A 27873-nucleotide genomic window follows, 5' to 3' on the forward strand; every position below is an offset into this window, starting at 1 on the left:
TGAGCCACATCCAATATTAAGTAACTCAGGATCAGGTGACAAGGGAAAGATTCATTTGATTAAGGATGCTAATCTAGATGGCAGTCCTAAATAATAACCCCAAAGGCCGACTTCCCAGAGGAGCATAGATGATTGCCTTCCTGTGCATACACACAGAGCTATTGTTCCAGTCCTTCAGTTCGTCCTGGAATTCCTGTAATTACAGAGAACATCTTCCTCACTGACAGATTGTAGGAAGCCACAAGATGGATGCTATGTATGTATTGTACAAAGCATCCGTCCTGCCCACCGCCTATACTGGATTCTTCCCAGACAGAAGATGAAAGGACGTAAAGGAACAAAATTGTCCAAACTGGAACATTCAAACCGCAGATGGGTACTTTAAATTAATACCACGGGAGCCCTTTTAGAAGCGTTATCTTGTATTTTTAAAGACTGCTTGAGCCTTGGCCGTTTGGTTAAGGTTGGATTTGCCAATAAGAGGAATCTTGTCATTTAGCCACCATTTTTAAGGATCACGTGCCTTGAACTTCAAAACAGAGCGAGTATCCTTATTAACCTCCAGCCAGCCCCGGAGCGATGGAAAGCGGAATATTGACATCAAGTGTGATGAAAAGATGAGCTAAAAGTGACTCAGTTACATCAGCAGTTTGCTTGAGTGCTGTTCTAGGGCAGCATTATTTGCCAGGGAGCCCTGTAGCATTCCACTACCCAGAGCAAAGGAAGTTTTGCAGACAAGACACACATTATCTCCAGTGCAACATCACTAGTATCACTGGACTGCAAAGCGCTTTCCAGTCTCCGCACAATTCAACCCAAGACGGTACATGATCATTATGCGTCTATTTCACACAGACCAGTACAAAATTCACAGGCCTAGAACAGGAGGATAAGCGCAGCACTGGATTCCACCATGTCTTTTTTTTTTTTTAATGTTTCTTCTTTGTTCTCTTAACAGGTGGGTGACAGGCCATTGGAGTTCTTGCTCTGCCACCTGCGAGAAAGGCATCCAGTACCGGGAAGTGACTTGTGTTTATCAGTTGCAGAATGGCACCTATGTTAACACCAGAGACCTCTACTGCCTGGGCAACAAACCCACACCAGTACAAAGCTGTGAAGGCCAGGACTGCCTTTCTATCTGGGAGGCTTCAGAATGGTCAAAGGTAAGAATTTGGTTTGAGGGGGAAACCAATCAGTATGATTACAAATGCAGAACTGCTGTATGGTGCTGAGCTTGGTTTCCATACCAGTGAATTATTGAGGTAGGTTCTATACACCCAGCTGTATTATGTGTATCTTTCCAAGCTGCAGTCAAGACCACCAAGGAGAAGCATTTCAGTGACCTGGGATGAGGAGTTCCACCAGCACAGCAAGCCTTTTGGCTCAGATCAAGTGTATTTTGAAATTAATATCTGATAAGTGCTCTGTTCTATGTTGCAGGATGCCCTGGATCACTCGATCTTTGAGACTTTTCTGATTCTAGCTTGTGTGATCCTAGAAACGTAGAAAAACTAGTGCATTTATAAAGAGTTTGTAAATGATTAATACATTATTAATAGATGTACAAGCATTTTATAGACATGAGTAGTATGTGCTATAGGTGGTAATAAGCCATGGTTATAAGCACCCTACTGACCTGTTGGAGGCTAGCAATCTTGTAGAGCAGTTTCCCCCAAACTTGGGATGCTGCTTATATAGGGAAAGCCCCTGGCAGGCCAGGCCAATTTGTTTATCTGACACGGCCAGAGGATCGGCCGATCGCGGCTCCCACTGGCTGCGGTTCGCTGCTCCAGGCCAATGCGGGCTGCTGGAAGCAGCAGCCAGTACGTCCCTCAGCCCACGCCGCTTCCAGCAGCTCCCATTGGCCTGGAGCAGTGAACCGCAGCCAATGGGAGCCGTGAGCGGCCAGACCTGCAGATGCGACAGGTAAACAAACCAGCCCGACCGCCAGGGGCTTTCCCTACACAAGCGGCATCCCAAGTTTGGGAAACATTGTTGTAAAGCAATTACTTAGCCTTGTACTAGAATGTCTATTAATTATTTATCAGACAAAGTATAAACTATTTATAAATGTGCCCTTATTGTAAAGTGTGACCAAAAAATCTAATTCGGACATAAGGGAAATCCCATTTCTGTTTTTGATCATGAATTTATAGGAATTAGGCTGGGCCATATGTTATGAAGTAGTAAAAACCACCATTGATGCTGCAGCCTTTAAGGAGAATAGACATAGGAAAAAACTGACATGTCCAGTAAAATCCCCAACTATCCCTTAGAATGCAAAAGCAAAATAACAAGCTTTGCAACATTAGCAATGAATGAAGAACAGAAACAATATTTTCATAATTAAAATAATCCCGAACAACTCGAGTGTAAGGGCTCCGGGGACCCTGGATAGGTCCAGGGGTTGCTAGCCTGCAGTGAAGTAATTCACTGCTATTGTTACCTGCGCTGGCTAGATTAAAAGGTAGTGCAGGGTTGCCTACCTGCTCACACCTTCATTTGCTGTATAATGTACCCTGAGAGGTGGGTTTAGGATATGATTATTTTTGAATTTGGGATATCAAAGAAGAGGTTTGAGAATCCCATATTGATTTCAAATATATCAGACAGTGGCATGGATAGTGTGGCTTCATATTGTGGCAGATCTCTTCTGATAGGTAGTTGTAGTTTGTGTCCAGATATCAGTAGCAGGATATTCTAGCCCAGGGGGCCACGTTTTCAAATGGGCCTCAATCCAATTTCTGAAATTGCACCTGCAGTTTTCTGTGCTGAGCATTTTTGAGCATTTAGTTTTCTATCTGTATCCATGCACAAAAATTGTGATGTGTATATACACATGCAGCATTTGCCTGGCACAGAGCAAACACAGAGTGACGTGGCTGTTACGATGGCATTTGTTTATTGTATAAAGTGCTGACTGTGCTCTCTTTATTAAAGTCTGCTGTGATTGTTAGGTTGCTTTTATATGGTATTTCAAGAATGAGAACGGAGGGGAGAGTGCTGGGCTAGTGGCTTCAGTGTGGCCACTCATCATTCACTGGCACAGACATCTACAAGAGATACAAGCTTATATTTTTCTTGAGTCAGTTGTTTGCCAGTCTCCTTTAAACTAATCCCTGGCCTGCAAAGGGTGCATGGTAATTTGCTTCGTATTCTAATTCTCTCCAATAAGATCCCCAGCCAAGCTGGCCAGGATATGTTTCTTGGCCATCGCTAACTCTCCCAACATGACTTCAACGTTTGTGTTGACATAATACCTGCTAGACTCATCTTCATGATAAAAAGTCCATTTCCCCTTCGGCGTTGCACTTGTGGTTTCACAGGCATAACTCCAGAATGGTTGTATTACAGGGCAGGACCAGCCTGTGGGCAAGAGGATGCTTTTGAGCTCTCCCTGTTTTGCAGGGAGAGCTTTTTTTTACTTTTTGTACTTTTTTTTTTTAGTACAATATCAGATAACCTTGGATAACTAGAAGTGTTTATACTCCTAGAACTTCAGGATCCCAGCTGTGTTGCAAGGACAGAGGGTGTTTTTTTTAACAGGGACTAAGTGCTATTTAATTGTAGTCAGGAAATCTCCAGTACAAAAGGTAATATTCTAAAGTTCCAGTATATTATTTTACCATTCAGCGGGATACTACATACATTCGCTAGTGCTTGAAACTCTTTTTCTTCCAAATCTTTTCATCTTTTTCCCATTCCCAAATGGAGGAAGCAAAGTTCTGGGATTTTGGAATATTTTATACATTTTATACATCATCATTCCAGATTATCCCTTCTTTTTATTTCTGATGGGACGCGTATTTCTAGGTCTGCTGCATTGTAGAAATGCTTGTTTATGATGGTACTGTTGTCATTGTGGTTTCCTGAAACTCTTGCCTATTTCAGATGGGTAAAGCTCATCAACTGGTTGTGTGTGGTCTTTTATCACCAATCCATTTCCCAGTTAGAACAGTGTTTGCATCTTGCTTTCGTTAAATGAGTGTAATTTGAGCTACATGAGGGATTCATCAGAGCAAAAGTCAACTAAACAGTTTCATGACAAATATATGTATTTTTTAAATTATCTGAAAGTGAGAGATTTATTTTTCCGTTAATACTTTTCTCCAAAGTTTTGAGATCTAGATTAATCATTGCCAACCAGTTGGTTTTTGAAGTTAGTTCTTTTTCAAGACACGTTTTTGCGATCATATGGTCCATTTTGACTTAGGAAAGACAATTTCACACTGTGTCAGTCTGAGCACATTTTATATCCATAAACCTTTTTTGGCTGGAAATCAGTTAAATCCTTACCATCTGAAACTGAGGTTGTGGAAAAAAACACACTATCACAATGGTGATATCATTTTATAAACCAACTTTCACATGAATTATGTTGTTCTTTGGCTACAAAGAAAAAAAATTGAATAAAGTGCAAGTTGAGGTCTGATCACCAGTGAAAAAGTACATTCTGAAAGCTAAATCCAAGACAATCTTCAGTGTGGGAAAAAAAAATTAAGTTCCCTTTTTAATGCCAAATGTTTGGAATTATTTGGCTAGAGTATTGCTCAACCCATTTTTAATGACCAAAAATAGAGAGTAGTTACAAAAAGGTGAAAGTTTCTACTGTTCAGGAGTTGGGATAGAATATAAAGAAAAATATGCTGATTTGCTTCTACCAAGAGGCCCGTAATGACGTGTAATGCTCAGGGGCCAGGTAGGCCAACGTGCAGTCCAGATAAGTGGTCAAAGTTCACACAAGTGGTCCAATAGCCAGCAGATCCAATTCAGGGAGAAGACACACAGAGGCAGCTAGCCGGGTCTGGCAAGATCGTAAGTCAGGATCTGATGGGGCTGCAAGGCAGAGTCAAGCAGGGTCCAAATAGCAGCTAGGAGGCAAAGGCCTGTTACTCAGACAAGGCCAGAAAGAAAGCAGGAAGTTTATATATGGCCACCAGCCAATTAGGGTCAAGACCATGTGGCCAGGGCTGGCTCCAGGCACCAGCTTATCAAGCAGGTGCTTGGGGTGGCAACTCCGGAGCGGGCGGAACTTTCAGGTATTCGGCGGCGATTTGGTGGAGGGTCCCTCACTCCTGCTCGGAGCAAAGGACCTCCCGCTGAATTGCCGCAGATCGCGATCACGGCTTTTTTTCTTTGGCTGCTTGGGGCGGCAAAACCCCTGGAGTCGGCCCTGCATGTGGCCAATCAGGAAGCAGATCCTGGAACCCTGGAAGCTGACCCATTTGAGTCTTTGAATTCCCTGGTAATTGAATGAGCTGGTGTGACGTGATGACCAAGGCTGCTTCCTGGGAACCCAGTCGGCTAGGGTTTGAGACCAGGGTCCTCACAACATTTGTCGATGGGGTTGTCTCTTGGCTTTTGTCTCAATTCTTTATAAAAGCTTTTGCACTTTGGTCAGGTGTAATCTGGACATTCATCAACTGCAAATGTTTTCTGTAGAATCTTTGTAAAACCCAGGCACTAAAAAAATGTTCTTAATGGTCAGAGCAATTGAGCAGAGCAATGAACTTGTTAATGAAGCGGTTGATATGTCACCACTACGGACACTCTGATCACAGACTGGGACTTTTGTTTAAAACACTGTTTTGTCACCTCTGGGAAAGCAAACCTGGTATAGATTTGTAAATGACGTAAAGGCTCATGCAAATAAATGCTTGGTTTTCCAAAATGTTTGTAAATCCCCTGAGAGATTTTTACATTGTGAAAAATACTCCTACTTTAGCTTTACTCACTTTTAGGAAATTGGATGATTTGAGGGGTTAAGAACAACAAGATGAGACCAAGCACCCTTGAGGAGTTCCTCCTGTCACCTTATGAAATCTTACACTGTAGTCAGGAACACTGTGTGATAGTTCAGGAAATTCTGCACCAAATGGAGTAATCCATTGCTTGTGGGTACAGCCTAGAGAAATACAGCTTGAGATCTCAGAGAAGTTGATAAGAGCTTTAAGGAGTCTGCCACTGCAGCTTACAGAGTTCTCTCTGTAGCCTGAAGGAATTTGTCCCAGTAGCTTGTGGAATCCTATGATCATGTTCCATCCATAAGGAGGTCATGCAATGAACAGCACACAATAAATTAAGTGGACAGCTTCCCAGATTTTAAAGAAGTCATTTTGTAGTTGCTGTGAAGTATTTAAAGGCATGTCTGTTAGCTTGCCAGCTCATAAACACTTGTCATTCATGTCCTTAACAAGGCCAGCAGGTCAAAACTGCCTGGATTGTATTTTTTAGACAGACAGGCATGCTGAGATGTGTCCATTTGATGTAACGTATCAAGCTGATGCTTTTTTCCAGCATAGACCCCCTGAATGGAGAAGCCTCTTGGAATATACTCAAAAGACCTCACAGGATATTTCATATCTCCACTATTTATTCAGTGTCAAGTCAACTGTCTTTTCCTCACAGATCCCTGAGGGGGAGAACTTGACGCTCAAGAGAGGGTTAGTTATCTCAGTTGGTATGTATATCATTTTCCACCCACCTGTCCCCAGCGGGCATTCCATGAAAACTGGTTTGTATTCACTGCACTGGCAGGAAAGTGGAGCGTAGGAAGACCATACTTGCTGCTGTACATTGGTACGATTTAGATAGGTTTGACAGTGCCACCCATTCCAATATCCCTTTGTTGGAAAAGTGATCATTTAAAGCAGTGTTTCTTAGTCTTGGGATTGTGACTCTGTCCAGGGTGGTTCCTTGAGGGGGGTGTGAGGTCAAAACAAAACAAAAAAATTCCAACCTTCCTTCAACTTGGGTAGCAAAATGATGCTCAAATATCCCCATGTGCATACCAGCCTTGGCAGAATCCACTTCCACAGAACTCAAGAACTTGAAATGGACCTTTGGTGCCCACTCACATGCATGTGGATTACATTGTCATAGTACTTGTAATCCTGTCTCCTCTTGCGGCTGCTCCCAGCAACTATAACTGCTGCTTTCTCAGAGCTAAAGACTATACCCCTTATCACAAGTGGGAGAGGCCTGTGCTTTTAGTGCTGAAGAGCCTGCCTTTGACCCCTGCTATGACTCAGGTGTCTGGGTATAGCCATAATTTTCTGAATGTCGTTTTGAACTGATTGCAAATTGAGGGGTCGAGGAGGGTGAATGGAAATACATTGGCATAATATCACCCTTGGGTTACATGTACTGTATGATTGCATGCATTGCCATAACCTTTGATGGGAAGCATTATTAAACAAATAGAAAAGAGCGTGAATGTGTTTGTCATTTGCTCTCAACATAATTATGAGAGAGCACACTGTACAGAATCAAAGATACTGTGCAGAGTACGCATTTTCTGCATTGCAGAAGACCTTGCTGCAGGATTTCATGAGCTGGTATATCGCAGAACTTTGCAAATTCCACTGTGCATCCCAAGAGATTGAGTTGGTGCCACTGTGATTTTTAGAATGCTTCATTGCATAGTCATGCAAAAGCAAAGGATGCAGAAGCTTCCCTGTTGTATACTCTGGTGTATTTGTCCTTCTTCAGTATTGATAATAATCTCTTAAATAAAGGGGTTAAAAATTCTACACGTGCAACACTGACTGCTGTTTAGAACTGGTTGAAATTTTTCAAATAAAAGGGTTTTTTTGTTTGCAAAATTGCTGTCTTTTGGAAATATTTTTCCACAAAATATTGTCAGATTTTTTTGCCCTTTTTTTTTAAACATTTACTGGGGAAAATATGAGGGCTGTCAAACGATTAAAAAAATGAATCATGATTAATCATGAGATTAATTGCACTGTTAAAGAATAATAGCATACAGTTTATTTAAATATTTTTGATGTTTTCTACATTTTCAAATATATTGATTTCAGTTACCACACAGCATGCTAAGTGTACTGTGCTCACTTTATATTATTATTTTTATTACAAATATTTGCACAGTAAAAAACAAAAGAAACAGTATTTTTAATTCACCTAATACAAATAATATAGTACAATCTGGGTCATCATCCAAGATTGCTATAATATGAAATATATGGCAGAACGCAGGTAAAACAAAGCAGGAGACAAATTTCTCCCAAGGAGATCAGTCACAAATTTAATTAACGCATCATTTTTTAACAAGCGTCATCATCATGGAAGCATGTCTTCTGAAATGGTGGCTGAAGCATGAAGGAGCATATGAATGTTTAACATATGTGACACCTAAGTACTTTGCAATGATGGCTACAAAAGTGCCATGCGAACGCCTGTTCTCGCTTTTAGGTGACATTGTAAATAAGAAGCGGACAGCATTATGTTCCGTAAATGTAAACAAACTTGTTTGTCTTAGCGATTGGCTCAGCAAAAAGTAGGACTGAGTGGACTTGTCAGCTCTAAAGTTGTTTTGTTTTTTGAGTGCAATTATGTAATAAAAAAATCTACATTTGTAAGTTGTACTTTCATGATAAAGAGATTGTGCTACAGTACTTGTATGAGATTAATTGAAAAATACTATTTCTTGTTTATAATTTTACTGTGCAAATATTTGTAATAAAAATAATATAAAATGAGCAGTGAGCACTTTGTATTCTGTGTTATAAGTGAAATTGATATATTTGAAAATGTAGAAAAACATCCAAAAAAAATAAATTTCAATTGTGTTCTATTATTTAACAATGCAATGAAAACTGTAATTAATTGTGCTTAATTTTTTTAATTGCGATTAATTTTTTTGAGTTAACCGTGTGAGTTAACTGTGATTAATCGACAGCTCTAGTTAAAAATGCCACACCTGCAACACTCAATCCTGTTTAGAACTTGTTGAAAATTTTCAAATAAAAGGTTTTTTTGGTTGCAAAATTGCTGTTTTTCGGAAACATTTTTCCAGAATATATTGTCAGATTTCTTGCCTTTTTTAAGAAAATTTACTAAAAAAAAAAATTGAAAGTATCATTATATTTTTTTTTGTTTCCCATGGTTTTGGTAAATGAAAAATATTGATGGTATTTTAGATAATGTAAAAATTTGGTAGGGGGGATTACTAAAATGGCTAAAAGAATTGAAATAAACGAACCCTTCAAAATGACAAAACAGCTTTGAATGTTTAAACTTTTTCATGAAACTTGTTTTTCGTTTGTCCCTCGACTCTGCTTCTGCAGCTGTGATGACAGCCAGCCGAGATGGTAATTATTTGTAGTATCATAGTGAGTAGGAGCCCTGGTCATGAACCGGGATCCCATTCTGCTAGGTGCTGTCATGCAGCAATTGAAGGTAATGCCTCTTATTTTTCAGTGCTCAGCAGACTGCGGCAGAGGAATCCAGAAGAGAACAGTAATGTGCACGAATTCTCAAGGGAAATGCGATGCAGCCACCAGGCCGAGGGACGAGGAAGAGTGTGAGGATCACACAGGCTGTTATGAGTGGAAAACAGGGGATTGGTCTAAGGTAACGGTGAACTCTGAGCAGTGTTTGCACTCTAATTGCCTAGATTATCAGGTCAGGAATCCACCTTTTAAACAACCCGTCAGTGTGGATTTACGCAGCATACAGTGCTGGTATGGGAAGTTTGAGTCCCACGTTTCAAAGTTGTTGGGTTTTAATTACACTGTTTAATAGGAAATAGACGTATTCTCATGGTTTTTTTTAATTTGATTTCCATTAAAGTAATTTGGGGATTTAAACACTCCGTCACAGCAGGGACAACCCAAACATTGCAGCTTTGGGCTACTGCACAAGACCAGACATCTGTTTCCATTTTCTAAGCTGAGCAAACGGCAAAGTAAGCAGCAGAAGTTTGATTCGTTTTAGAAATATATCTTTTAGTGCTAACAGTTGCAGGTATTGTTAGAAATGTGGCTGCTGAGGAGTAATGGAATCCTGAATGACGGCTCGTGTGGCCCATTCTGGGGAGCAGAGAGGTGCTTTAGCTGCTGTATGATTTCCAATCCCCAAAGGTTTTCTCTGGCTGTGCGCCATAACTGCTGTATCCTCCAACCCCCAGAGTTTGTCTGTGCTATGGCTATGTGCCACACACACATGTTCTCCGCCATGGTTTTGGGATGTATTGTGGGTGACAGACCTCCCTCAAAGTCCCTTCTGAGGCTAAGAAGAGAATGAAGAAGCTGAGCTGTCCACAGATACACCAGGCTGGCTCGCAGTTCTACCTCAGAGCTCTCACTAGGGGTGGCATCCTTTGGCAACAACCACCCTTTCAAGGTAATCAGTGGGAACGGGACACAGTCCGAAGTCCCCCACTATCTCCAGGATCAATCTATCCCTCTTTAGCTCTCTCCCCTCCGCTCCCTCTCTCCTTGCCAGGAGAAGGAGAAACCTCAGGGCTCCAGAGGGCAAATTGACTGGCAGAATCTACTAAGAGATATTTGGTGCGGGAACTCGTTTGCTTGGGACTCTCCTGCAGTGGCCTGCTCACAGTGGGGTCAGGCAGGCTTTGGGCTTGGCCGTAGAGAGACCCTGCTAGGGGAAATGAAACAAAACACTACCTAAAAGAAGGCAACTAGGCTGGCCTAGTTAATGTGGGCTTCAAGTGCCTGGAAAGCACCTGCTCAGCAAATCCTCCCAAGAGAGACAAGGGGACTCAATGCACCGAATGTCAAATTCTGCTCCTCTGACTCATACGAGTAGCCCCTGATGGCAAGCAGAATCTGACGCTTACTGTTTTGTCACAGCAAAGATGGATCCAAAGGAGTACAGCTGTGTTATAACCTTAGTCCCAGATTTGGACCTTAGCGTCCAAAATATGGGGGTTAGCATGAAAGCCTCCAAGCTTAGTTACCAGCTTGGACCTGGTACTTGCTGCCACCACCCAAAAAATTAGAGTGTTTTGGGGCACTCTGGTCCCCCTGAAAAACCTTCCCTGGGGCCCCCAAGACCCAAATCCCTTGAGTCTCACAACAAAGGGAAATAATCCTGATTCCCTTCCCCCCTCCAGGTGCTCCTGGAGAGATACACAGACACAAGCTCTGTGAAACTATACAGAGAGATTCCCCCTCTCCGTTCCCAATCCGGGAACAAAAGCACTTTCCTCTTCACCCAGAGGAAATGCAAAATCAGGCTAGCAATCCAACACACAGCTCTCCCCTTGATTTCTTCCTCCCACCAATTCCCTGGTGAGTACAGACTCAATTTCCCTGAAGTAAAGAAAAACTCCAACAGGTCTTAAAAGAAAGCTTTATATAAAAAAGAAAGAAAAAATACAAATGTTCTCTCTGTATTAAGATGATACAACACAGGGTCAATTGCTTAAAAGAATATTGAATAAACAGCCTTATTCAAAAAGAATACAAATCAAAGCACTCCAGCACTTATATTCATGCAAATACCAAAGAAAAGAAACCATATAACTTACTATCTGATCTCTTTGTCCTTACACTTAGAAACAGAAGATTAGAAAATAGAACTACTTCTCCAAAGCTCAGAGACAGCAGGCAGACAGAAACAAAAGACTCAGACACACAATTCCCTCCGCCCAAAGTTGAAAAAATCCGGTTTCCTGATTGGTTCTCTGGTCAGGTGTTTCAGGTGAAAGAGACATTAACCCTTAGCTATCTGTTTATGACAAGTGCCTGGAAAGCACCTGCTCAGCAAATCCTCCCAAGAGAGACAAGGGGACTCAAGGCACCGAATGTCAAATTCTGCTCCTCTGACTCATACGAGTAGCCCCTGATGGCAAGCAGAATCTGACGCTTACTGTTTTGTCACAGCAATGATGGATCCAAAGGAGTACAGCTGTATCTCCCTTAGCCACCAGCGCCTCATAGCCTGGTTACCATCACAAGAAATACACTGCACGGTCTTATCCGTGACTCACTCTGACCCTCTGAAGTGAAAATTAGTCATTTACTTAAAAACAGAGCCATTCTCAGGGCCACCCTCTACCCCACTCGTGAATGTAGAGCCCCTAAGTGTTGTCAGTGGACTTAATCCTGATATACTGATGTAAGTCACAGGACAATTGGTGCCTGAGTTTTCACTCAGTCCTTAGCCACACAGGCAGTTTTGCCTGAGTAAGGACCTCAGGAATTGGCCACACTGTTCATAAAATCTCTTTAAATTGCTAACTGTCTTTTGCTTGGGGGAACTAAAATTTCCCAGGAATATTATATTCCAGTCCTGTTTTATCTTATCTTTGTAACTGTTCCATTCTTTAAACACAAAGCCTGCTTTGTGTTCAGGAATGTACGGCATGTGCTGAAACCACTAGGATACAGTAGTTTCATTTTGCTTTCCAAAAAAGCAAGTTTATTTCTTTTTGTTGTTGATCAAACTCCAGTGAAACAGAGGCCATCGCAGGCAAATGGGCTTACCTGCCACAGCATTTTTTAGATGACGATCAGTAATAAAAATATTTATAAATAGGTCCCCTCAGGAGGCAATTGTATGTGAATCTAATGGTGTTGATGCTGGAGAATGCAGTAAAAACCTGCCATATGCAATAAGTCTATATTTATCTGCATGAATCTGCATCACAGAATGTTTAGAGTATTGAACGTTATTTTATTCATAACCTGGCATGCAGAACCCAAGAGAACTAGCCAAAATAAACTGTCCCCCTATATTAACAGATGAAATAACACTTTTTTTAAGAATCTTAAAACATTTCAGAGTAGGAATTGACTAGGATTCTTTTTATAGGGGAAAATATGAGATAGTTATGAATTCATCAATTACATAGATTCAGCAATCCCGAGGTTTTAAACCCAATAGGAGATCCCCTAAAGCCATCATACATCCTAACCCATCCTGCTGGTATTGACCAGCATAGCATGGTAGGTGGTCCTTTTCGGTGAACATGTCATTGTTTGGGAGCAGAAGAGTGTAGTGAACTCCATGAAGTCAAACTAAAATCCCATTGTAAAACATTGTTGCTACATAAATTGCCGTGAAAGAATTTAGCGCTTATAGAACAGAAGCTTTTCGTGTTAATACAAATTAGCCTCAGAACATGCAACAACTTCATAAAATGATTTCATTGGGCATTTTCAGTCTATTGCTGGGAGTATTTTTGTGTGGGGGAGGGGTTAATGATCAATAGTTATTTCTCAGATAAAAGAAAATTGTTGATTCTTTACATGCAAACAACTTACATGGCAGCCCCACAAATACTCTGCCCTCCAGTCCATCCCTCATCCAAACAGTGATGGTTAAGGTTTTAGAATCCATCATGAGGAATATAGGAAGAGACAAAACCTCATAAAAAGAATAAAGTCCAGACAAACCTCATAAATAGGATACGTGCATGTGTGGTAATGGGCAAACTGTTTTTATTATTTTCAGAGCAGCCTCCCTAGAATATACAGAGCTTATAAATGAACAGACAGATCACTGCTGTAGGGAGCTTACAGTCAAATTCAGACATGACAGCGCACATGATGACAGTAAACAATGCCTGAGTGAGGCGAGTGGGTTGAACCAGGGTTACTATAGCAAAAGTTGAGACGTGTTTATGTTCTATACCCATTTCATTAGTTCCTGGTGTGCTCAGATACTGCGGTGATGGACAGCAACATAAAACTTTAAGTTACATTGTTAGTAGTGTTTTATACATTATCTATATGTGCACTCACACATTCATATATAAGTTTATATAGGGGCTTGATCCACCGTGTGCAGAACAGGAAGTTGGGAGTGGGGTAAGCACATGGGCTGTGACTGTGCAACTACCTAGATCTTCCGGCCCAAGCTTCACATACTGTGTTCTGCAGCCTCCACAGCTCCACTATTACTCCGCAGCCCTTAGAGCAGTGTTTCCCAAACTTGGGACGTCGCTTGTGTAGGGAAAATCCCTGGCGGGCCTGGCCGCCTTGTTTACCTGCCAAGTCCGCAGGTCCAGGTGATTGCTTCTCCCACTGGCCACGGTTTGCTGCTGCAAGTCAGTGGGACTGCTGGAAGCGGCGGCCAGTACGTCCCTCGGCCCATGCCGCTTCCAGCAGCCCCCATTGGCCTGGAACCGCGAACCACGACCCCAAGTGGTGCCGATGTCCGCTGGGCAATGCCATTTGCTCTGGCTTACGGCCAGGAGGAGAATTTTAGCCCTAATTGTTGTTATATTTGCAACGTATGTGGGGGATACTATTTAAAGTTGCCGCTAAAGTTTATTCCGAGTGTCCTATGCAGATACACATGTGACATTTTTAGTTCACACTGCAGTTCCTTACTGTTTATCCAGCCCCTGAGGATAATATAATTATTATTTTTATTTATTTAGCACTAACGCAGAACTTTACAAAACATAAATGAAGACATTCCATGTCCCACACATCCTAACGTCTAAAGGGTGGACATACTAGACATAGCATACTAGATGAAAGTGTTCAATTAGAATTTTAAATCTTTCTTTTTCTCTCTAACCTGATGTCTTCAGAGTCACAATTCATTATATATTTTTCCTATATGATATAAAGGTGACCAAATGAATAGGAACCAACTCAGCCATCTCCCATTCACACCATTTATTCACGTGGAAATACATCTATCCACATCAGTGGTTTCTGGAAGTGTTGCTCACCCAGTTAGTATTCAGATAAACACACACATCTCACTCACTCACCATCATTTGGATACTTTCAAGCAGTTCTGTATTGGCTGAAAACTGTGGCCTGTTAAACGCATTATCATTGGATAGTAAATGATGTTTTTTTTGTTGTTTGTTGTGCTGTTTAAAGGAAAGAATCAGCGTTGCTCATTTTCCCAGCACTTCACACTGAAGCTTAGATTTTAAAAATATGTTTTGAACCTGCTAGTTATTCCAGGGGTACTGCTTTTTAGCAGTATGGACATTGATGGACTAGATGGCTTAAATATATTGTGAACTAACTTCAGCTGCGACTCCCGATAACCTGGTAAATTACTGCACTCTTTTAAAAGAGGCAGGTAGTTAATATGCAGAATGTATTGTTACATAAAGTTTAATAGTGTACATGATTTATCCTGTTTACATGTGTTAGGCTGCACTTGAGGGACTGAGCTGAAGGACTTTGTCCTTGACCTTGCATCCAGGATCCATCATGAGTCATGTAGTGAAAATGTACCTCCTGAGTGATGCATTTCTAACTTGGCTCAGGAGCATGTTGGGTAGACCACACTGCTGACAAACATCAGGTGTTGCCTGAAGTTGAACAGTGTTAGGGAGTTGCTTTTCAGCTCCCCAAGCTTCCCCCAAATTTCTCCCTCTTCTTCACTCCCCTTCTAGTCTGGTATTGAAGAAGCAGTGAGATCACTCAGGTACAAATCAGCAGGTGTGATATTTTCCTCATGCTCTGTTTCCCCAGTTGGCTGTTGGAGTCTTTCAGGGTATAACTGGAACTAGCAATATTTAAATAGTCAGAGAGTGATTCACTATTCTTCTGGATTTTTCTTTTTTTTAATTTCTGACTTAGTTTATTTGTTTCACTACATCTTGACATTTGCTGTTTCTGCCTTGTGAGTAGTGTCTTAGTTTTGGGGTCAGCAGCACAATCAAAGTGATTCTGGTTTCCCAGTTCCACTATTTAGTTATATTATTTCAAGAGGATTATATCCAAGAAGCCAGAATTGGGGGCGCAAAAAAATTGTTAGTGCTGACGTTTTGGATACGTGGAGCATTAGACATGCAGTTTATTTCCCCCAGGCGACAAGCTAGCAATCATATCCTATCATATTTCATAGTCTCATGAAAAAAGTCTTTTAAAGGAGGAAAGATGCAGTTGCTTGATCATATTCTGATCTCATTTACACTTATGTAAATCCAGAGTAATTGACTATGATTCCCTACAATCCATTGGTCAAAACCCAAGGATCCCACTCAACATAGTGGGTCAGATATTGATCTCAGTTACAACAGTGTAAATCCAGATTAATTTAGTCAGATTAGTTACTCCAGATTTACATCAGTGTAACTGAGATCAGAATCTGACCTATTGTGTTGAGCAATACCCTTGGGTTTTGTGCAGTAAGGACCAGGTTCTCAGGACAAATATAAATGTCTGAGCTGAGACTGTACTGAATGAGGGAAAGAGATTTGGGGAAGAAACATTCTTTTACCAATTTCTATTTCAAACACTTGGCTGGCACGCATCTCAGAGGGTACATGGGAACCCAGAACCCCTTACTGACTGGAACAAACTGGAGCAAAGCCCTAGTAGAAAATGTGATGTTAAAAATATTCTTGCTGTCAAATAATGTCATTAATGATAAAGCACATTTGGAAAATTACCTTAGCCACCTGTCATCCCAGGCAATCCCAGGAATAAATTGCCTAGGGAGGTTGTGGAATCTCCATCTCTGGAGATATTTAAGAGTAGGTTAGATAAATGTCTATCAGGGATGGTCTATACAGTATTTGGTCCTGCCATGAGGGCAGGGGACTGGACTCGATGACCTCTCGAGGTCCCTTCCAGTCCTAGAGTCTATGAATCTATGAACAGTTGCCAATTTCTTTCCAGTCCTTTTCTCAGCCTATGTAATGCTGGCTGCAGGTACTCATCCCAGGCGAATGTTTAAAATTTGGGGGGGAGTCTATTTTCCTATTAGATTAGCATTGCTTTTATGCCAAACATTGAAATGTTTCATACTGAGGATCAGGGGTTATTAGTCATGATTGTGGTAACAAGGGCTTTCTAATTGCAAATGAATTATTTTAGCAGTTTTTTGCAGTGAATTGTATTCTCTAAAAGAAATAAAAACACAGTGTGGTGCACTAAGAGCCATTTTTCTTTCAGTGACTACTGTACAATCAAGCCTTTCTTCCTAATTCTGGGGAAAGGCATGTTTTCTGAGTTACAGGTGTTTGGGAACATCAGAAAATCCTTCTGTTCTCCTTGCCCTTGATGATTAACTCACGTTACATGATAAGAAGAGCAAATCAATGCCACCTGTAGTTTAGGAGGTATATTCAAAGCTGTTGTGACTAGAGAAGCGAACTCTCCTTTTTTACAGCATTCATTACATAGTCACAGCTTGACCTGCCATCTGTTTATAATAAACCACAGACAACTTGTTAATTCTTGATAAAGGTCACAATCAAATTCATCTTCTTATGCCTTGGGGAAAATAACTTTTCTTCTTCAGTTCACATTTTTTGATAGAAAATTACAAGAGGTGGACAGTAATTTAGATCTGAAGCCAAGCATCGCAGCTGGCAGCCCGTTTCTGCACATACAACTAATATCCCTGCAAAAGTGGGTATGTGCTCATTTTTGTGCAGGCACACAAATATGGTAGTGATTGCACACAAGTTTGCGTACACAAATTGCAATTTGCACATGCAAAATTGTTGCACAGAAGCGGATGTTGGAAATTTGGCCAGAGGAGTGTCTGCTGCTAGTTGGCTGCCCTAAGAAGCATGCAAAATATAGAAATTGAAATGACATGGATGAGATGTGCTCTGTGTAGGACACAGCTGTGGGGAGGGAATGTGGTTCTTAGCCAACTTTCCACTTCCCCAGTCCTGGGGCTGACCAGGGGCCAGATCAGCCTCCAGTGTAACATCGCAAAGCGTAGTTACCAACCCCAAGGTCTTCTCTAAGTTATGTTGACAGTAATACTTCCCTACAAATTGTTCTGCTGGCCAGTAATCCGGAAGCTCAAGCCACAACCCTTCCAGTCATCCGCTCACCCCCAACACCTCTCTGTGCCAGAGGGCTGGGAGCAGATGGCACAAACCTGGATGTATCAGTTTTTACACCAGCCAAGGATTCCCCGACAGGAGGGGGATCCCCCACTGCAAAGTAAGCATACAAAAGGAAGGATGCATTCTGGCTGTATAGGTTTAGGGAGTAGAAAGGAACCATTTTACATGGTGATGGGTTAAACCGGTCACTATTTATTCAACTTCCTTTGGGGGTGGCTTTAGCGTAAGAGAGACATGGCTCTTAGCCAGCCATAGCTTTGGTTTTACAAAGCAGAAACCATCCCTGGCTTTGCCCGTCTGCTCTTACAGTGAAGTGGATTTTGTTTACAACACTGAATTCCCAGTGGCTTCATTGCATTGAGGCTTTTGGCGTGAAATCAGAGTTTTGCACCCAAGGATTGTTGTTTAGACGTGGTGATGATCCAGGACTGTTGGTGATTTTTCTTTCTTCTTCACTATCAATGGAGTTGATACTGGAATTTCTTTCTACTCTCTGTGCCCTGAGTTTGCTGTGTAGCCTTTTCTGGTTTTTTACTGCATTAAGCTAACGTGAAATCCTGCATATTGTCAGGGGGTTAGACTAGGTGATCCTTGCGGTCTCTTCCAACCCTGTGGTTCTCTGATTCGATGAAATAAGCCACTCATCGCCCAAAATAAGGGCAGCTACACAGAGATTGCACCAGTTTAAAAACACATCTGTAGTTAAACTGTTGCCAGTTCCTAGGTAGACAAGACCTTTCTCTACAAATAGCTCAATGTGGTCAAGGGAAGGAGCAACAAACTTCTTCAAGGATTTCTGTTCAAGTCTGAGTCCACTGAGCATGGGAGACTGATTGGCCCACCCACTCTCTACCCATCCATGCTCCTGCTGCCACTGCAAAACTGTCTTCTCAAGGGATTTGGGGTGTTTTGTAGCCAGCCCCAGGGAGATGCTAATCTCCTTGCTCTTCGGGGGACACACATGAATGAAGGTGGATGCTCCCTGAAATGCTTGTTTCATCCAAGGCATTGCTTTTCACTAATTTCTAAAACTTGGGTGTGGACTTCAAGAGCTGCTTTCGTGTGGCAGTTCCCACAGTCTTCCATGAATGTGCTTGCTTCATCAGCTGAATTGCTGACTGATTCCTGAGCTGAGAGGTGTCTGTCAGGTAATTCCAGACCTTGCTCCTCTTTCACCAGGGTGTCATTGTCAGTGCCTGTGAGATATTTAAACATCCCTCAGAAATGCATAATGTACCATACAGTTACTGCAGTCAGATTATAATCTGAGCCAAAGTAATGTCAAATGTGACCATCCTGCTAACAAGTAGAACTGATTGCATTGTTGTAGACAAATTAGTGTATTTAAAGATAGTTTAGCGTCTTTATTAGTCCCGGCAATTATGGGTTTAAACACAAAATTGTAAGGTCTGTTCTTCCTTATTAGCCCAGTGGCATTCCAGCAGGGATTAGACCTCCAGGTTTGTTGACATCAGTCTTGGGAGAGCAATAGTTCTTGGAGATAAGAAATAGGTGTTATTGAAAGATAAAGGCTTTTGATACTTGTGCTGTAAAGGTGCAGCTCAAAAGAGAAAGGAAGGTTGACATTAGACTGGAAATCAAGAGATCTGGGTTGTGTTCCCACCTCTGCCACAGACTTCCTGTGTGGCTTTGTGCCTCAATTTCCTCTGCAGCAGGAACCGTAACACTTACCTACCTTACAAGGGTATTGTGAGGTTCTCGGATGTTCTGATGATGAGCACCGGAAGAGAACTAATTAATGAATGCATAAATGTATTCTGCAGTATAAAAGCTTAAGACTTTGCACACGGGACAGCTGAACATTGAAAAATTGTCCAGGCAAAATGTACATGTGCAAAACCGAGCCTGACGTTTTAGTGATGGCGTTGGAGCGCCTTTGAAAATGCAGCCCTCAGTAAAGTGATCACGCAAGTCTGAATGCATAAAAAACACCTGATCCATAACCGTGATTTTCTTGTGTGAAATCCTGGCCCCACTGTAGGCAATGGAATTTTACCATTGACTTCAAGGGGGCCAGGATTTCACCCCTTGTCTTTAAAAAGAAAATAGAAGGACAGGGGACAATAAGTATGTAGTCTGAGCTAGTACACAGGTCCCTGGTCTGGGAGTTAGGAAACCTGAATTCTATTCCTGACTGTGCCCCTGACCTACAGTGTGACCTGGGGCCAAGCCACTTCACTTCTCTCCGCCTCTTGATTCCCCTCTCACTTTTTGCCTGGCTTGCCTGTATAGACTATAAATTCCTTGTTGCAGAGACTGTCTCTTTTCTGCACAATGCATAGTACAACGGGGCCCTAATCAACAGTCAGGGTGCTGAGTCTCCTGCTTGTCATGCTGGCCATTATTGTATTCCCCCGTCAGTGTGTCTGTATCCATCTGTTGTCTCTTGTCTTCTGTTTAGATTGTAAGCACCTTTGGGAAGGAACTATCTGCTTGCTTTTTGTCTGTCCAGCACCTAACGGAGTGAGGTCTGGGTCCATGACTGGGACTCCTAAGCACTACAAGAATACAAATAAATAATATCATAATAGATGCTACTGTAATACAAATTATTATTATTACTAATAAAGTAGGATTGTTGTCAGCGTGAAGGCCGTAGTCATTAGTATTCCATTTGAAATGGAGCACATCCTAATGTGTTCTTGTCTAGGGTTCTCAGAGGTTGGCTATGATTTCCAGCAATAGAACGTTGGGTTAATTGCTAAGAATAATTGTTCTAAGTAAAAGGGCTACTTCATTAAGTGCATTTTTCTTATAGAGAATTAATGTCTTGGATAATGGAGTGGAGTAGGCTTATAAAAGCTGGGAGGGGTTGCTAGAACTTTGGAGGATAGTATTTGAATTCAAATCAACCTTGACAAATTGGAGAATTGATATAAAATCAATGAGATGAAATTAAACAAAGACACATGCAAAGTACTACACTTCAGGAGGAAAAATCAAATGCACAAATACAAAATGGGGAATAACTGGATAGGCAGCAGTACTGCTGAAAACCATTTGGAGGTCAGAGTGGATCACAAGTGGAATATGAGCCAGCAATTAACAGGAGAGTCATATGTAAGATAAGGGAGGTAATTGTCCCAGTCTACTTGGGACTGTTGAGGCCTTAGGAGGAATACTGTTTCCAGTTCTGGGCACTATGCTTTAGGAAAGATATGGACACATTGGAGAGAGTCCAGAGAAGAGCTACCATAAAGATAAAACGTTTAGAAAACCTGACCCATGAGGAAAGGTTAAAACAATTGGTCACGTATAGTCACGAGAAAAGAAGACTCAGGGGACCAGATAAGTCTTCAAATATGTTAAGGGCTGTTCTAAAGCCAATGGTGATCAGTTGTTCTCCATGTTCACTTAAGGTAGGACAATAAGTAATGGACTTAATCTGCAATAAGGGAGAATTAGCTTAGATATTAGGAAAAACTTTCTGACTCTATAAGGATAGTTCAGTTTTGGAACAGGCTTCCAAAGGAGCTTCTGGATCCCCATCATTGGAGATCTTTAAAAACAAACGCTTGCGAGGAAAAGTCTAGGTATATACTTGGTCCTGCCTCAGTGCAGGGAGCTGAACAAGACCTCTTGAGGTCCCTTCCAGCCGTACACTTCTATGAGTCTTTAAAGCCTCCACCAGAATCCATGGATTTCTTAGGGCATTTCATCACAACAGTTTTAACTTTAAAAACAAAAATATTTAGAGCATTAAAAAAAAGTGTAAGAGAAAGAGCGGCTTAATCATTGACACGTAACCCTTCTGCCCCTCTGAGTTGGCAGCAACAAGGGCCGGGTTCAGTATCCAGGGGTTCCGTTTCAGTAACACAATGCATAACCGGCTCGAGCCCCCACCCAGTGACCTGGGACACTCACATATCACACCCCCCTGGGCGCCTCTAGGAGGCAATACTTCCCCTCTCGCAAGCACGGAGTCTGAGTGTAGCAAAATCTTTTTAATAAAGGAAGGAATCAATGTGGCATCCCATTGGAGAAACACCACAAACAGGGTTATAACACAAACCATAAACAAAAACCCACCTCCAAGTACGTTTGGCACTGTCCTTTTTCCCCTTAGGGTTTTAAGTCCAATCACCCCAAAGTGCAACAACCCAAAAGTCTCTGGTCAATGCTACCCCAGACTTCGAGAGTTTATCTGTAGAGGTCCCTCCCCCCAGCCTGGGTAGAAAGGGGCACCTTACGTGGTCTGGGGCCAACTGCCCTGCCTCTCCATGGGTTCTGCTTCCGCCTTCTCCACGAACTGCTCTGCTTCACCAGCTGCTCCACTCTGCTCCTCCAGCCGTCCTCAGAAAGTGCTCCGCTCCACCAGCTGCTCTGCTCCATGAGCTGCTCCAGTTCTCCCTGCAAACTGCTCGGCTCCGCTCACTCTGTGGGCCACTCCACCCGTCCCACAGCTACTCCACTCGGCCAGCCGCTCCGCTGCCACCAGCTGTCCCGTGATCCGCTCCAGCCGTCCCCACAAACTGCTCCACTCCGCCAGCCGCTCTGTTCCACAGTATAGCTTCAGGCTCCCCCACTAGTTAGCACAGTACTCAGTGCTCTCAGCTCAGTAATTTCAGCTCTTTAGTGATTTCAACTCTTAGTGATCTCAGCTCTTAGTGGGGGAGCCCCAGTGCTAGTGCACCATTAGCCCAAAGTGAATTCAACTCAGTAACCTGTATTTAGATTCTTGAGGGAATAAAAAATCAACTCTGACATTCCACAGTGGAGAGAGGAGGGGGTGGAACTGGTGCTTCTGGCTCCACAAGGAGACTGCACCACCAGGCACAGATACCTGTCCCCAGCCTCTCTCTATTCACTGGGTTTTGGAACCCATGTCCCTTGTCTAGCAAGTACCACCCAACTGAGGTTGAGTCATTTGTCACCAAGCAGTCCCACAGCTCAGCAGTCTGGGATAGGGTAGGCGTGCCTATGCAAATACACTCTCTGAAATTCTTTCCACCAGATGTCAGGGTAGAGCTTATCCTGACTCTGCTTACAGACATACTGTTCTAATTCATGAGTTACCCTGACATTCTGGTAAAGAATTCAGGATTATTTTTTCAATAAGAGGTATGTGCAAGTAATTCACCATTTATCACTCATGGTACCCAGCCTGAAGGTAATTATGCAGATTGAAAGCCCATGATAATCAGCGCATCTTTGTGCTAGTCAGACAGATGTTGCACGTACAGATATCTCCTGTAGAAACATCTGTTGGCAACTCCCTATAATTTTGTATTCTTTCTAACAGCCTTTCAGGATTTATGATGTCCAAATTGGAATTAAGGAAACAATTTTCCAGAACCCCTTTAAAGACCAGTTAGCATCAAAGTGTCCAGTCATTGGTCTCACTGTATTACAAGGAAGGCAGTGCAGGGATTGACAGGCAGTATTTCAGTGTTGTCTAAGCTGAGCAGTTCTCCATCTAGCGGCGACTCGGGGTGGGGTGCGGGACGAATATCTTTGGTACATAGAGAGCAAAGATAAACAGTATCTCGCTAAATTTAAACACACCCAGCAGAATCTTCAGTTTAAATTCTCTGTTGTTTGTAAATGCAGTAAAGCACCATTAATTACTAGATAAATAACTAAAGAGAGTGTTCAGACTAGCCCAAGCGCCCAAGAAATTCTTTAAAAACAAGGGCTATATTCTTAGCTGGTGTAAATCAGCATTGCTCCGTTAAAGTCTTACAGATAGGGAAACTGATGGAGCAATGCCTGTTTATGTCAGCTGGGAACGTGGCCTGAGTGCAAACACATCTCTGCAAGGAGAACTGAGCATGCTGGAATAGGGAACCATATAGGCTAGTAGACCCATGTACATTTCACAGTTGGGCTTCTGTTATTCAGCACAAAGTTTGCACCCATTTCTTATAGGGTCCTGTTGTGAGGGATTGCAGGTCTCAAACCTAGGTCCATGGGTCCTCAAGCAGTGCCCAGACCACAACCACTACTCATAGGCGCCGACTTCCCCTCTGCCGGGTGGGTGCTCGACCACCCCACCCTTTCACCGCCTCTTCTCGCCCCTGCACCGTCCTCGCCCTACCCCCATTCCACCTCTTTCCCAAAGTCCCCTTCCCACCCCGTCTTTTCCTACCTCAGGCCCACCCCCTTCCTGCCCCCATTCCATCTCCTTCTCCCAAGTCCCCGCCCCTGGTCTACCTCTTCTCCGCCTCCTCCCCTGAGCGTGCTGCATCCCCACTCCTCCCCCTCCTTCCCAGAAAGTCCTAAGAACTGCCAAACAGCTGTTAGGCAGCGGGGGGACAGGAAGCGCTGGGAAGGAGGGTGAGGAGCGGGGATGTGGCACACTCGGGGGGGGGAGGAGGCAAGGAAGAGGGAGCTTGGGGGTGCTCCAGTCCCAGAGCACCCACGGAGTTGGCGCCTATTCCACCACCTCACAGCGCTGCAGAACTCGCTCACCACAGGCTCCACTCACAAAGCTCTTGATTGGAGCAGACATCAGCCCCACGGATTAACCTGGCTGCAGTACTTATGCCACAGGCACAGGAACTTGTCTGAACACCTGAGTGAACTGATTTACTGCTGGTACTGGACCCTGACTTTGGCTTGGCTTTTGGCCCTGCTAGCTGACACTGACTCATGCTTGACCCCTGGCACTGGTTCTTGGTTCCTGATTCCACCTTGACCCTTGGCATGGCTGTCTGACTCTGACTCCAGTCCTGACCCTCTGTCTGACTCCTGACACTGATTCCAGCTCAACTTTTGGCACAACTCTTGACCCCGACACCAACCCTGACTCTTGGCGCTATCTTGACTCTGGCTTTGGTTTCTAGCATCTGACCCTGACTTTGATAACTAGGCCTGCTTGCCCACATCCTGGTTGCTACATCTGTCCTTAAAAACTTACTAGTAGATCAAATTAAACCAGTCACATTTCTCTGTTTCTGTGCACCATATTGCACACAAAGCATTTTGCAGCATTGTTACTTCTGCAGGATAGATCTAAACCTGGCCTCTTTCAGCCTCTGAACTCTGCAGATAATGGGGTTCTTCAGAATGGGGAAGTCTAGTTTAATTATGCATTGATACCTCCTGGAAGCGCTGGTCCTGTCTTGTTCTTTAGGTCATCCAGGCTTCAGTTTGAAAGCACAGCTCTAGGCAGTTTGAAAAAATTATGCCTCTCTTAAAGTTCTGAGGTATTGTTGCATCCGCCATGAGCATTTTCTGTTATAATTTATTGTTTCTTCGAACTCAGTTTACTGAGTCAGAGGAGCACACATTTTTTCTTGATTAAATTAAACAGATCAGTCACTTGACAAAAGTTTTTTTTCAAAAGAAAGATTGCTGCTAACAAGACCAGATAGGTTTTCTGATTTTTTTTTTCCCCCTATGAAATACTGAGAAATAGCTTACAGGATGCTTTGGGCTAATTAGATCTTATCAGCGGAAAGACAGACGTTTCATTCTTTAGTGCATAATTAATTATACAGCAGTAGAAGTTGCCCTGAAGTTTATGAATGTGCTCGCTGCTGAGTTGCTGTGAAGCTGAAGAGTTTAAATTAGCAATGTTCGATATAAGCCTGACACTAGAGACTGGAGCAACAAGTCTCATCACCTCACCCGCAGCCCCCACACTGAGGACTGTTGAAATCCACAGAGCCGGCAAGACATTTGTCAATCAGCACAAATTCCCGTCTAGGAACTTGCCTCATTTTCCTTCTGACTTTTACATATGCAGGAAATAAGAACAGCTGGGGGTGGGGGAATACTTCCACCCTTTCCTAAAATCCTGAAGTGTTTGAACCCTGGAGTCCAGACAGAAGATATTGGAGATACCATCGTGTCATACTGTGTCTCCAGTAATTTTAGCAGAATTGGTAAGAAGCAGACAGTCAAATACCTACTCTCGGTCACTCACCAGACTGCTTGAGCTGGAAAAAAAATGGCTGAAGAAAAATATCAGGTCATCTACTGATCAGCCTCCTCAGGTTACTAAGACCCCCCTACCAGATGACTTTATTGCTAGGTTACCTCTCTCCTGATAAACCAGTTTTTCTGCTTGGGAGGCTGGCTGTTGTTTAGAGCTATCCCATGTCAGTGAGAGAACACTTGTCAATGACCCTCTTTTGTTGTTGTTTTGCTGCCAGGCCTTGGAATTTCAGCCCAACATGGAGGCAAACAGACAACAGAGAAGGCAAAGGGGCTTCTCATTCAAAATGGATTTTGCAGCTTGGTAAAGTTACATACAGAGAATTAATAATCAAACATAAAATTCTTAAACTGTACAGGCAGATTTAGTAAAATGTGACACCTTGGCTCCAATAACTTTCAGCAGAACTGGAAAGAAGCAGATACCTTTAAACATCAGAGGCCAAGGGCGTGGGTGGTAACTAATTAATATGACCTGCTTTCAAGCCAGTCACCATCACTGATGTCATCTTGAATTATCTCATTCGGGAACAGGCCAGTCCCTTAAAAACATTGCCAACCAACTCAATGTGTTGGCAGAATTGGTTGAGCTGGGAAGCCATAACCTTCTGTTTCAAGGAGTACCTTTTTGAGGCAAAGCCTCTACCAGTGACAACAGAAGCATTCGTCATCCACAAAGGAGCTGTATTACGTCCAGATGAATGCATGGGGTATACTGTCCCTGCTTTTCTCTCGATATTGGAACAAAGGCATTTTAAAGGAGAAGCATGGTCTAGTAGTAGTTAAAGGACAAAGATTTGGGAGATCTGGGTTCTGTACCTGGCTCTGCCACTGATGCAGCAAGTTTTGCAAGTCATTTCGCCTCCTTTAAGCCTCAGTTTCCACATCCATGTAGATACCTGGGCATCTTGTGAGGATTAATCAGTGCTTGTAAAGCCCTTCGATCCTCAAGAAGATGCCCTACAGGTGCAAACTGTTTTGCTAATAATAAAGTGATGTTCTGATGCCGACCAAAAAAAATCAAGTCCAGTGTTTGCTGACAAATATTTTAAATATATTAAGCACACATCTGGCCTAAGTGCCTGGAGTAGGGGTTCTGCATCCCACAGGGCTTTCATCTCTGGCGCAGGGCAGACAGACTTTCCACTGCTGCTCTCCTCTGGTATGGTGGGGAAGCAGCATGCACAATGGAGCTGCACCAGGTGAAGCTGCAGTAGAGGAAGAGCTGACTCCGTACACTCCCAGCACCTCAGGCCACACCCCTCTCTGGAGCGAGTCATTGGCTACCTGTGAATCTCCCATTGGAGAGGAGGTTGCAGCCACCTTCCTCCAGAGGAAGCAGAGGTGCTGTAGCAATGGGTATACTTACCCAGAAGCAGAAGAGGAGTCAGGAGTTTTTATGGGAAGCTTCACTTCGAGTTTGAGTTCTCTGCTATTTTTAACAATGTCATCTCTTCTGAATACAGTACAGCATGAGTAACCAGTCCCCCACCTTTTATGTCATTTGTGTCTATTCCTATTTCCTATTGAAATTCCTTTGTAAAGAGACTAGCCAAGTATAGAGTTGAAAATTTCTTCTTAAAATAAGCCAGATGTCCAACCCTACTTTAACTGCCAAGCCCGAAGAGTTCAAGAAAGATGTTAAAATCTGTCTTCCTGGCTGTGAAAGACTAATTGCATAGCATAGGTGATGATCCCAGTCTCCCAGGAGTAGGAATCAAACTGCTTAGGGCAAAAACTCTGCTGTTATTTGTCTAAGGAGTGGAGTTGGCAATGTCTGTGGAAAAAGTTTCATGGCCTGCCCTCCTTGCTGGCTAACAGATTCAGACAGAAACACACACTCACTCATGAACATTTGTAACTCAGTGACTGTAAATATTAACACACTTTATCCGAAAAATCCATTTTGGGTTGGAATATTAAAAAATATAGCAAGCAAAAAAAAAAAAGACTCTCACGGAGAGAAACGCAAGACTGAGAACCATGGAGCTGCCATGTTTTTCTCCTGACGCAGAACTCCATGGCTTTGGATACGTCATTTTAATCTTTATGTATCTCTCCATGTGCCCAGGGGAGGTATATTATTCACTTAGCCTGCAGGAGTGTTGTGAGAATTAATTTTAATGTTTGTAAAGCACCTTGAAGATTACAGTTGCTACCCATATCCTATTGATTATTCTTGTATTTCATTGGATAAGTGGAAAGGACCATCCAGGTGAATCTGTACTGGATTTTAATTTTCCAACTCTACGAATGCAAATAAGCCAGTAATGTTATACTACCGGCCTCCACATCAGGAGAATGTGATGAAAACGTTGGGAAAGATCAAAGTGGCAACCAAATCTAGTGAAACCTTTGCCATTTGAACACCAGCTCCCTGCATATAAACTGGTCAAATGTTACAGTGGGCCACA

General features: G+C 42.7%; 1 protein-coding gene across 2 annotated transcripts in view; it reads left to right on the forward strand.

Moving 5' to 3' along the window:
- ADAMTS17 (ADAM metallopeptidase with thrombospondin type 1 motif 17) overlaps positions 1-27873 on the forward strand; it is a 265553-nt gene that overhangs the window by 229444 nt on the left and 8236 nt on the right. For both annotated transcript variants that reach the window (XM_030578668.1, XM_030578669.1), the window contains 2 exons: positions 959-1163; positions 9223-9375. In XM_030578668.1, coding sequence (XP_030434528.1) covers positions 959-1163; positions 9223-9375 — 358 coding nt within the window. The remainder of the gene's footprint in view (positions 1-958; positions 1164-9222; positions 9376-27873) is intronic.

Source organism: Gopherus evgoodei, chromosome 10 (assembly GCF_007399415.2).
Source record: "Gopherus evgoodei ecotype Sinaloan lineage chromosome 10, rGopEvg1_v1.p, whole genome shotgun sequence".
NCBI classification, from domain to species: Eukaryota; Metazoa; Chordata; order Testudines; family Testudinidae; genus Gopherus; species Gopherus evgoodei.